The sequence below is a fragment of the Dermochelys coriacea genome, chromosome 1, assembly GCF_009764565.3.
Source record: "Dermochelys coriacea isolate rDerCor1 chromosome 1, rDerCor1.pri.v4, whole genome shotgun sequence".
In the NCBI taxonomy this organism is placed as follows: Eukaryota; Metazoa; Chordata; order Testudines; family Dermochelyidae; genus Dermochelys; species Dermochelys coriacea.
The window spans coordinates 12,247,955-12,260,536 of NC_050068.2; the positions used below are offsets into that span (position 1 = coordinate 12,247,955).

Sequence of the window (12,582 nt, forward strand, 5' to 3'; positions counted from 1 at the left end):
CAGAGTCCAAAACCAGGCTTGGAGGCCACATGATAGAAAGCACAGCAGTGATTGTGAGAGATGGTGACAAATGGCCAAGAAATAGCCCTTGTGTCCAGTCTGAAATAGTCTTGACTCTGTGCCCTATCCCTGGGGACATAGAAAGACCTCTGGCAATCTGGTGTGGGTAGACCATTATTTTTGCTGAAGTGGCAGCTTCTGCTAGTTCCTGTGTCATCTGCCTGGATTATGGTGATAAACAGCTGCTGGGACCTGTACAGAGAGCTTTAATACAAGGATTGAGATGCCAGGTGTGTGAAAGAAGAGGGAGTGCTGAATGGTGCAATGCTGAAGTGGACTATACTAATATGCTGTCTGTTCACTGTCTGTCTAAAGTCTGGCGGGCTTGAAACCCTGGCTGTCTGGCACGGTGTGTAGTCCATGGACGGGGCTAATTTTCCCCAACCTAGGATTAGCCTGACTTTAATTTTAAAAAAAAAATCATCATCCTGTTCTCTCTGTGCCATCTTTATCTCCGTGCAAGCATGTGGACAAGGGGGATCCAGTGGATATAGTGTACTTACATTTTCAGACTGCCTTTGACAAGGTCGCTCACCAAAGGCTCTTAAGCAAAATAAGCTGTCATGGGATAAGAGGGAAGGTCCTCTCATGGATTGATAACTGGCTAAAAGATAGGAAACAAAGGGTAGGAATAAATGGTCAGTTTTCAGAATGAAGAGAGGTAAATAGTGGTGTCCCCTGGGGTCTGTACTGGAACCAGTGCTATTCAACATATTCATAAATGATTTGGAAAAAGGGGTAGATAGTGAGGTGGCAAAATTTGCAGATGATACAAAAGTGCTCATGATAGTTAAGTCCCAAGCAGACTGCAAAGAGCTCCAAAGGATCTCACAAAACTGGGTGAATGGGCAACAAAATGGCAGACGATAGTCAATAAATGCAGAGTAATGCACATTGGAAAATGTAATCCCAACTATACATATAAAATGATGGTCTAAATTAGCTGTTCCCACTCAAGAAAGATGTTGTAGTCATTGTGGATAGTTCTCTGAAATCATCCACTCAATGTGCAGCAGCAGTCAAAGAAGTGAACAGAATGTTGGGAATCATTAAGAAAGGGATAGATGATAATAGAAAATATATCACCTCTATACAAATCCATGGTAGGCCCACATCTTGAATATTGCATGCAGATGTGGTTGCCTCATCTCAAAAAAGATATATTGGAATTGGAAAAGGTTCAGGAAAGGGCAACAAAAATGATTAGGGGTAGGGAACGGCTTCCATATGATGAGAGATTAATACAATTGGGTCTTTTCAGCTTGGAAAAGAGACGACTAAGAGGGGATATGATAGAGGTCTATAAAATCATGACTGGTGTGGAGAATGTGAACAAAGGAACTGTTTACTCCTTCTCATAACACAAATTTCATTGTGTGATCCCTAGTTCTTAATAGGCATCAGGTTTAAAACAAAAGGAAGTATTTTTTTACACAAGCGCACAATCAACCTTTGGAGCTCCTTGCCAGACAATGTTGTGAACACCAAGACTATAACAGGGTTCAAAATAGAACCAGATAAGTTCATGGAGGATAGGTATGTCAGTCACTATTAGTGAGGATGGACAGAGATGATATCCCTATCTTCTGTTTGCCAGAAGCTGAAAATGGGTGACGGGGGATGGGTTGCTTGGTTCTGTTCATTCCCTCTGGGGCACCTGGCATTGGCCACTGTCGGAAGACAGGATACTGGGCTAGATGGACCTTTGGTCTGACCCAATATGGCCGTTATTACGTTCTTAGAATCCTGCTGTCTCCAATACTGGTGGAGGTGCCAAACACTGGACCCTCGACTGGAAATATCCAGAACTGAACACGTGGAATCCAGGGTGAAAGGAAGCACGGCAGTTATGTGGTGTGGACCTCTCTAGATGTAACCCATGCCTGCTTGGTCTGGCACTCTGTCCCCTCTGGTGGCACCTAGATCATCTAGAGCACAGGTCCCCAAGCTGAGCGGCATGCCTCCCTTAGGGGAGCACAGAGGAACATTCAGGGGTAGGGGGGTGTGTGTGTGTGTGTGTGTGTGTGTGTGTGTGTGTGTGGTGGGGCTTGGGCCCCAATGTGGGATGGGGAGGGAGCACCACCTAGCCTTGCTCCTCGCCCGGCCTGGCCCCCAGCCTCAACCCTGACTGCAGCTGAGACCTGGCTCTGCTTCAGTCCTGCCCCCTCATCTCAGACCCCTTGCCCCTGTAAACATCCCCTCCCCCTCCCCGGGGACTGAGGTTCTGTTCCTGGTATGGGCTTGGGGTGTGTGTGTGTGTGTGTGTGTGTGTGTGTACACAGAGATAAAGGGGGCATGACCCTGAAAAGTTTGGGGACCATTGATCTAGAGATTGTTTGCTACACCCTCAGCTATGCGCCATGTGGCTTTTAGCTCATGCAGCAGACGCTCATACGCTAAGCTAAGGTCCCAGGTTCGATCCTGCCCACCAATGACTGGGATCTGTTGGCCTTGCATAAAGATTTACTGTCCATGTAGAAAATATAAAACACGGGTGAGGGGTATTGGTACAGGGTCTAGGAAGGGAATGGAGAGCACCACAAGTCCTACTACCAAACAGTAGTTGTGTACAGTATACCAGATTTCCAAGCATAAGTGTCAGTTGTGCAGGCAATAAATCTTAGGTTTCCTTTTGCTAATGGTGATTTTTAATAGTAAAATCCATTGGATCACTAAGGATGTTGGCTACAGATCTCCGCTGAGACGAAAGCAAGCGTCTAAATATAAACAGTAGCTTTGTGACATACATGGCATAGAATCAGTGTCATTAGTTACAGAATGTTTTCTCAAGGTATGCACTGGAACTCTGCAGAACATCATGACTGAGTTCCCCTGTGTGTGTGTGGGGGGGAGTGTACAGGTGGAGGGGGCTAGAAGGGACAGGGAAAACTAGCCCTTTAAGTGTGTCATGGTAATGGCAGTTGAGTATAGGCAACACTTTGTGTGCTTAATGCGTGAACTCTTTTGGGGGAGAGAATGCATGTCTGTGTAATGGGAACGGCCGGTCGGCCAGCTGCAGGACAATTCAAAGCACTGGTTAGACTGGATTGGGAGGGACATGCAATGCGCTCCTGAGAATGCTGCCTCTCTGATTCACCAGTGTAGGAAGCAAGAGACGGCTTGAAACCCAAACTTGGCTTGCTTTCCAGACACCATTAAATACTTAAGGCCAGATCCTCAGCTGTGGTAAATCAGCGTAGTTTCATTTTCACTCGTGTGATTTAGACTTGTACCAGCTGAGGATCTGGTCCTTAGTATTTAAAAGCAAAGAGATTTAATTGTCCAGGCTGTGATTAGTGCAAAAAGTAAACATCATTCAGTGTTGTGCCAGCACAACAAGTAGATGTTTTTCAAATATAAACTTTAATTGAGTTGGACAATTTGCCCAAATCCTGGGAATACTGCCCAGGAGTCCTGAGGGCCATTCTCCAGTTCTAACTATGAACCACGTTTTGCTTCCATCATTTCCATCCATTTTAAAGGATCTCAGATTTCACAGCTTCCCTCTCTTCTCTCTTTTCAGGGTGCTCCCAAGATCTGATGGATTTCTGATAGCGTGCTCCTGAAGAGCTGGAAAGAGCATGGTTAAACACCAACCACTCCAGTACTATGAGCCGCAGTTATGTTTGTCATGCCTGACTGGGATCTATGGCTGCCGTTGGAAACGGTACCAGCGGTCACATGATGACACCACAAAGGTTGGTAACCAGGTGTCTCCTCCATATGCATCCCGTGTTCGTGTTAATTTTTTGAACATATAGCCAGGTATGGAGAACCTGAAGGCTGGCCTTGAATGTGAAATCAGGCTTCAGCTTTAAAAAGTGCTCTCAATAGCTCTGGTTCTATGCAGCCTGGCTGCTTTATATGTTACTGAAGTGAGGGATAGAAATTACGGGCCCCAGAGTCCTGGGGATTTCTTTGAGGTAAAGATGGCGTGTGTTTTTAACTCAAACCATGAGCGTTCCTGACCCTTTGTTGCTGTGGCAGAAGAGGATGCATGTATCCCTGTTCTCAGCCTTCAGGCTTGTGAATTACCGGCCCTTGTCAGCTTGTGTCACAACCTCTCATTTTAATATCTCTGGTCTGCCCATTGCATGTATGAGACGACTTCAGTTCTCTCTCCTTTGTTTAATTTGGTCTGTTTAAGAGCCTATGGCTTCCTGGCTGGCAGATGTTACCTCCCTGGTGAAGCAATTATGATGGCATAGCCCAGGGGTCCCCAACGTGGTGCCCAGGGGTGCAATGGTGCCTGCCAGGGCAGTTGTGTGTGCCTGCAGGACACCGTGCGGCCGCCGGAGAACTGCCCGCCGAAGTGCCGCCGAGAAGCGTTGCCATTTCTTGGCGGCATTTCGGCGGCGGGGGTGTCTGGCGCCCGCCACAGTCTTCTGGGAATAGGAATGTGCTATTCCCACAGAAAGGTAGGGGACCACTGGCATAGCCACTGTTGGGGCTGAGGCAACTAATCAAGCTGCAGTACTGCAGCCTGGTTCCTCTTCAAAGCAGTGTGGCATAGTGGGCAGAGCACCGGACTGGGACTTGAGGGGACCTGGGCTCTGTTCCCAACTCTACCTCTGGCCTACTGGGTGACCTTGGAACAGTCACTTCATCTCTTTCTCCTGAGGGCATTCTGCACCAAAACATTAAAAATTCCGTGCCCAATATTTTAAAAATCTGCATAATTCTGCAAGTTTTATTTGTCAATAAATAAATGCAAAGGCTCTAGCAGGGCAGTGGGGAGGATAGGCCATTGGCGGTACGGAGGTGGGAGATCACCCTGCAGGCTCCCCACCCCTGGGACGGACTCAGTGGTGAGGCTGCACCCGACCCTGACGCAGCACAAGACCTGGGCTGGGGCCTGCCCCAGAAACACGCTAGGGCACTGCCCTCTGCGCCAGGCGCACTAGGTGTGGGGCAGGCAGGATCAAGTGTGGAGGGTCTCAGTGAGGGGGGGATCCAGATGTGGGGTGAGAGGGTTCTGTGTGGGACAATCTGGGTGAAGTCAACTCAGTGGAGGGGGGGGGTCCTAGGTGTGGGGAGGGATCTGGATACATAGAGGCTTGTTGGGGGAAGGGGAGTCCAGGAGCAGTGGAACTCTGCAGGGGCTTCCAGGTGAAAGTAGTTGGGGCTCAGCAGAGGGGTCTGGGTGCAGCTAGTTGGGGTTCAGTGGCATGGGGGTTCGGATGTGGGGGCTCAGGGTGGTTCTGGGGTGGGGGGTTGAGTGCAAGGAGCTCAATGGGGGGTAGTCTGAGTGCAGGGGGGCTCCGGATGGAAGGGTTGAGATTCAGTGGAGTGGGGTTTGAGAAGGGCTGAGTTTCTGCATTTAGGTTGCAGATGGTGTGTTGAGTGGTTTCATTGTACTTGGAGGAAAGCAGAAGAGTGAGCACTAGCTGGGACTGAACAGGCTATGGAAACCAGACTATTTCCTTCTTACAGAGGGCATTTCCATCCCTACTAGGGCAGAGTTTAGGTATTTTTGCAGAGGTATATGGTGAAGCTTATACTGCTGCTAATGCTGCACCTGTTTTATGGATAAAGAACATTTCTAGAACTGTCCATGTGGCACCTTCATGAGCACTAAATCCACTTGCAGCAAGATCTGTGAAAAGTCTGAATGCTCGTACGTTACAAATGTCTCTTTATTCCAAGCCCGTGGACAGCACTAAATATGTCTTACTCCTTAGATCAATTACTGTTGCTTCTCTCCTTTCAACATTATACAGTTTCTAATGCATACTCTTTAAAAAGAAATCTACACTTAAAAAAAGGTTTGAACATACTGATATGCAAAACTCCTCCCCTCTAGAAGATCTAGTTTGTTTCTCAATGCTCAGAGTTTTGCTGTAGCAACTGTTGTAAAAAGCATTTAAAACATGACCAGGAAACTGGGTCAGAATGTTGAGAAATACAGTGGTAAGTAGAATTACTTCACTGCACTAAAAGACCTTTGCCAAGATGCTGAATTGTGTCCAGTGGCGCAGTAGAGTTAGGTTAGCTGTTCGCACCCTTTAAGAAGGGCTTTAAAAATAAAGAAATCTACTAGCCAGAACATGAAATTTACTAGCTAAAGATTGGTCGTAAGAGTACTGTTCAAGAGTGAGGCCCAGGGGGTATGTGCAGCCTTAATTTTCAAGTGAAACATGCCTCGTCTTGCACTAATCTTGGTTTTGTTGCCGTAAATTGTCATCCACAAGATTAAATCATGAATCTACAGTTGTACTAAAGAAATTAATACATTGTGTAAAGCTCTTTGCATTGGACTTTTTATGTCCTCCCATGTGGGCATCAGCTCTCCAAGAGGTGAGAGAGGAGTTGGCAACCTTAACTGCATTGCATGGTTCCGCTAATTTTGCTCTGCTTGTCCATACAGAGCTTCAGAGCTTGAAGTAGCAAGCAAGAAGGGAAAGTGTTAGTGAGTTAAACAAAGTTAGGTAGGGCCAGACTAAATTGAGATTCTAAGAGGCCTTATTTGTAGTCTTCCTGAAAACCCTGTACTATTATAGAAGAAAACAAATATACAGATGTTAATGTCTAGAATGAAACATTGTCACATCACTTAAAAATAAAAAAAAGTAGAGGTAGTGTACCTCCCTGGTTTTGATTTAGTTCTTGAGTATTTTTTTCCTAGGTTTTGTTCTTGCATCCTCTGTTGTCTGTGCACTCTTCCTCAACTTTCATTCCTTTTCCTGCCATAGTGCATCCATGTGGCGCAGAGAACGGATGTAGCTGCCAGTGAGTGTGCATAAGCAGAGCTAGATTGGAATCTTTTGATTTTCAGCTCCAAAAAGAGATGTCTCCATCATGTTAGCAAAAAGAAACCTCCTTCAGGTTGTGGTAGTGAAAGTAGTGGGTACCTTTATCTGTTTGGTTTACCTTTCACCAGAGGGTGGAGGGACATAGGCATCCCGTATGTCACAGCATGCCAAGTTGCTGTCAGATAGCGCTCAAGTATCAGGAATACAGAAATAATTTGGAAGAAGTAGATCTGCTGCCTGAAGCTTTTAGAATGTTTTTTTTTTTCCATGCTAGTACCTTACTCTGCAAGTAGCTCCTCCATCTTTAATTGCACCACCTGAGGAGTAAGATGTTACTGACACTGAGTAAGGGTAGGAGAACCTGTCCCTGAATGTTTAAACATACTATGTAATGAGTGAATTTGCACTAAATCTATTTGGTCACTGAAATTTTGTGCAGGTGGATAGATGTGAACCAAATCTCAAATGGTGGCTATTGCTTTGCCATTTGCTACGAAGATGATGGTGATCCAGAGCTAAGCAGATGTCCTAGCATGGTGAACTCTTTAAGGAAGCTATTAATTATTGATTTGATCTTCTGGGTGCCCAGACTTCTTGACTCCATGGGCATTTTTGGCAACTAGCCAGGATTCCAAAACCTTGCACTTAATTAAGGATAGCAATGTACATATGTTAATCATCTCAAAACGATGTGCATCCAACCGTGACATTTGTTTGTGCAGGTATCCTTATTGCCTGATGAGTAAAAATTGTTTGCTACGGCTTGCCCTCTGTGAAAATCTGTAGTTGGTGCGGTTCTGTCTTTGCCCTGTAGTTGCAAGGAGATGGCGGCTGCTGGCTGCTGCTACATCCTTAGCTACCCTTAGGACTTCCCCTGTTTTCATTATAAATTATTGTGTGGTGTTTGGCATATTGCTAAGCTCTGCCCAAGCTCACAGAGAGCAGCGTTCGACAATCGGAATCAGATTACCCACTGCGTCCACCTTTTGGCTGTGATTAAACGGTAGCCATATCGATATGGACCATGAGCTTATTAGTCACCATAGCAAGGTGCGCTTGACCCTTTGTTGTACTCTAAAACCACCATGGCTTGTTGAATTCTGCTTACCCTGTGCAGACAAGCAGAAAAACAGCTTTCAACAGCAGTTGTGGGAGGGAGCGCCATTGTCAAATGCAGCCTGCTTGGCTGGTGTGGATACAGAAACTTGGAGATCTCCAGTGAAATCCATGTAGATCAAGTTCCTAGTGAAATGCCAAGGTTTTAAAGTCACTTCTCCTCTCCCCACTTGCAACTTATAAAAATGCAGCTCAGACTTCCTGCTGTGTGGAAGATTTAAATGAAAATGAGAATTTTAATTGTAAGCTTGCATTTTACATTTTTGTTAGAGAGCGGCATGTAACTGTAATTGTCTCTTACCCTTCTATAACCTTTTGAAGGATAAAAGGCCACACGCTTCTTGCATGTTTTGATTTCCTTTTTGTATTAATTTTGACGGATGAGTAGCAGCTGCAAGGCTTGCAGCTCCTTTTCTATTAAGTGTGGTTTTCCTAACCTATGGGCGAGATTGCCTTTCATGCTTTTAAAATATTTATTGGAGTCTTCATAAAAAGGAAACAATTTTGCTTGTGTTCTCGCATTATTCCTGCAAGTATCCTAGTTGGCATAAAACAAATGATTTAGTGACAGCTTTGTCAGAAGGTACTCGAATAAGTAAGTTCTGATTAGATCATTGCTTCATCTTAATGAGACATCCTGCACCAGCATATGATTTGCAGCTCTAGAGGCATGAGGGACCAGAATAAACTGTGTTTGGCATATAGTTGCCATTTGTGCTTTGAAAGATCTAATGCAGAAATAGCAATTTCCGTAGGTAGTCACCAGACAAAACTCTCCAGTTGATGGATTCCTAGCAATGAAACACCTAGGGAGCAGCCTTTCTAATTGCAGTATATACATGCGGTAGTCTAGATGTGTAGCTCACAGGCTTTTACCTTAACTGACCTGATACAGGGTATTACAGTATTACAGCAGCATTCACTGGCAGTGCTGTAGTTCAGATTCTGCTGCAGCTTCAGTCTTTTAAAATCCATTGGGGATGAAATATGGGATTAGGGGGTTTGATTCTCTTTTTACACGGGTGTAAGGCAGGCATCTCACTCTGCCGTACATTAGAAATCAGTGCTCTTTTGCTGTTGTCCAAGGGCAATGAGCATGTACAAGAAGACAAACGTGTTCAGAGTCTGTTCTGTTCACACTAATGTGGTTATGATGCTCCTGTAAGCGTAGCATTTGAGTGCCTCAAATCTCACCCTTGGGAGAGGAATTTTTGTTTGGAGAAGTCCACAAAATCAAAATGTAATCAGTAATTTCTTGTCAATCCATTGAGCAAAACTAAACAAGCTGTTTTATAGGTTGGTTGCATCTCAGTAATTTTAAAATATTGAATGGATTTTGGGAACCAGCTTCTTGGGTGGTGGGGGAGGCAAATCCTCTAAATTGCCACTCAAACACCAACTGAAACTTTTGAGATTTGAAAACTAGAGGTAAAACTAGGGGTGTAGCTATGGGTGGCCTGGGTGGGCCGTGGCTCACCCACTTAACATTTAGGCCCACCTCCCAGCCCCGGCTCTCCTCCAGCCCCAGCGCTAGCCCCACTCAGACCTGGAGGATGCAACCTGGATTGTTTGGTAAACTGGGCACAAATTTTAATGTGGCTAAATGTTAAATGTGTACATATACGAACAAAGAATATAGGCCTTACTTAAAGAATGGGGAACGCCATCCTGGGAAGCAGTGACTCTGAAAAAGATTTGGGGGTCATGGTGGGTAAGTAACTAAAGATGAACTCCCACCATGGTGCTGTGGCTAATGTGGCCCTGGGATGCATACACAAGAATCTTGAGTAGGAGTGTAGAGGTTTATTTTCCATCTATTTGGCACTAGTGTGACTGCTGCTAAAATACTATGTCCAGTTCTAGTGTCTGCAATTCAAGAAGGATGTTGATAAATGGGAGAGGGTTCAGAGAAAAGCAACAAAAATGGTTAAAGGATTAGAAAACATGCCTTATAGTGATAGACTCAAGGACCTCGATCTATTTAGCTTAGCGCAGAGAGGGTTGGGATGACTTGATTAGTCTGAGTATCTATGTGGGAAACAAATATTTTATAATCTGTTCTTCAGTCTAGTGAAGAAAGGTATAACATGTTTCAACTTCCAGCCATTGGATCTAGAGAAATTCAGCCTGTAAATAAGGCATACATTTTTAACTGTGAGACTCATTACTCATTGGTAAGGCTAAGATTTTGTCATGGTTACTTTTAGTAAAAGTCATTGAGAGGTCATGGGCAATTGTTGTAGTAGCCAGGCAAGGTACTAACGAACTTCAACGGGACTTTATTTTTTAAAGTGGAAACCTCTTTTCCAAGCTGCTGCTGCACCCTCAGTAGCTCTCACTCAGCCTCTTCAACTCCTCTCCCCCTCCTTTCTGTTTCCTGTCCTTTCAGACTCCCAACAGCCAGTGCTCCCAATTCTATTAATTACAAGCAACATCTAAACATCACAGCAATACACAAAAATTCACAGCAGCCTGTACCTGTCTGTGACTTCACTAAAAATAACCAGGGGCAGGACAAGGTGGTGGTAGTGGTGGGTAGAGAAAGAAGGGTAGAATGACAGCTGGAAGGGACTGATAGGCCAAGTCCTCTGCCATGGGGCGGGGGGGCACAGCCTCGGCTCCAGTGTCCACAGCCTCAGCTGGGGCACGCAGCCACTTGGGCGGGGGAGGCGTACAGCTCCTGCTCTGCAGCTGGCTGCAGCTGCAGGGCAGGGCCCCGCAGTCCTGGCTCCAACTCCAGACACGGGCGCGCACGTGCACGCGCACACACACGCAGCCCTGGGAAGCTGTCAGGGAGGTGCTCGGCTCCCGCTGCAACCCTCGCTGCAAGCTGCGGGGTAGGGGCACATGGCCCCAGATGCAGTCCTCACCAAGGGGCAGGGGTACGTGGCCCTGGCTGCGGGGTGGGGGCGCACAGTCATGGCTCCAGCCCCAGCTGCGGGGCAGGGGTGTGCACAATTCCTCCTCCAGCCCCAACTTCAGCCGCTGACAATGAAGCCAAAGAAGTTACAGAGGTCCAGTAAAGTCACGGAATCTGTGCCTGCCGTGACCTCCATAACTAATTGTAGCCTTACTCATTTATTCAATTTACCAAGGATCATGGTGGATTCTTCATTACTGGCAATTTTTAAATCAAGATTGAATGTTTTTCTAAAAGATCTGCTCTAGAAATTATTTTGGAGAAGTTCTATAGCCTGTGCTATACAGAAAATCAGACTAGATGATTACAATGGTCCATTCTGGCCTTGGAATCAATGAAAATCCACAAAGATCGGGAAATTGGAGCTTAAAAGAATGAAATTGTGTAGAGCTGTATCTCACTGGGATTGGATTTCCCTTCTGGCTTTAAATTGGAGACTGACTCAATTTTTTTTATTTTATGACCATAAGTTTCAGGCTGGAGATAGGAATGATAATTTTTGTTGTTTAAAAATTTTAATTGCTGTGAGTCCAATTTAATAATAGCCTAATTTGCTTCTGTGCTCCAGCACGGGATACATTCTTTAGTTTAGCTGTCATAACACGGAGACATTAATTACAGACATGTAAATCTGTGTCTGCCCTTATGTAGTTTCCCCTGCTTACGAACTATTTTTGTCCCGATGCCTCTAGTACATTTTGTGGTTTAAATCCCTTGCATACAGTTTACTTGGTGAATCAGCCTTGCTCTGTGCTGTGAATCCTGGACCTTGTCAGGAATAACTGAGAGCATAATGATCTTGTGGCTGCAAAGTACTTAACTGATCAGCTGTTTTACATGTTCTAATTGTACGTCTCTTTTTATGGCCTATAGCAGGAATAAATCTCTGGCCCTTCTAATTCAAACACGTAGACCTCTCCCACTTGAATTACAGTACAATCTCCATTTGATGTACCAGCAGTGTTTTGGCTTGTTCACTGTGGCCATTCAGTAGAGCTGGGATTATCAACACCTCCACAGCATGGACTAGAGACTGTTTGTTTTGCCACCTCCGCACCCATTAGTCATCAGAGAAACTACTTCTCCTGTTTGTCACTGATCACATTCATATGGCAACTACCATCACTGCTTGCATGCAGAGGCAATGTCTGGTAACTATTGTCTAGCATGCAGTAAGTGGTGGTATCCTTTTTTGGATAAAAGTTGATCTTTTTCTTGCCCTTCTGAGTATTGTGTTCTTCGGTTTCTCTCTGCTTCTCCACTAGATAGTGACAGCCTCTTTTCCCCAAGCACACTTGCTTGCTCCTGGTCCTTTTGCCTGGCTGCCTCATTCTTCTCTTCCTGGGACTTTTCCCTCTGGTATCTGCCAGCTCCAGGTCTAGTGAGCCATTGCTATTGACCAGTTTCTTCTTTATATAGAAACAACCTTTACAAGAAGTAGCTAAGGGCTTCTTTGACCTCATTTCAAGTTGCTTTTACAGACCATTAGGTAGTTTGCAACAAAGAAGCAGTTGGGTATAAGGAGAGCCAGTACCATGTAACCAGCCAGTTCTATCCAGGGACCATGGTGCTGCTGCACTAGGATGGATCATGCAGGTTAAGGAAGTCTGACATTTCATCCAAAAGAAGGCAGTCGGGACCTGTCTGCTAACCAGGCCATTACAGAGAGATTGCTTTCAAAGTCCTCTAGCCAGGACCATGGTGCTCCTGTCTAAGAAGTGGCCCCTTTTAATG

The 12,582-nt window shown here is 45.4% G+C and overlaps 1 protein-coding gene across 5 annotated transcripts in view; it reads left to right on the forward strand.

The window, feature by feature from the left end:
* The window catches only part of GDPD5 (glycerophosphodiester phosphodiesterase domain containing 5), a 340,687-nt gene that overhangs the window by 111,969 nt on the left and 216,136 nt on the right, over positions 1-12,582 (forward strand). For 4 of the 5 annotated variants that reach the window (XM_038387649.2, XM_038387648.2, XM_043504050.1 and 1 more), the window contains one exon: positions 3,584-3,758. In XM_038387649.2, coding sequence (XP_038243577.1) covers positions 3,642-3,758 — 117 coding nt within the window. In that variant the 5' untranslated portion in view covers positions 3,584-3,641. Of the gene's footprint in view, positions 1-1,807; positions 1,915-3,583; positions 3,759-12,582 lie in introns of those variants that run through there. The other variant, XM_043504052.1, reaches the window with a different exon arrangement.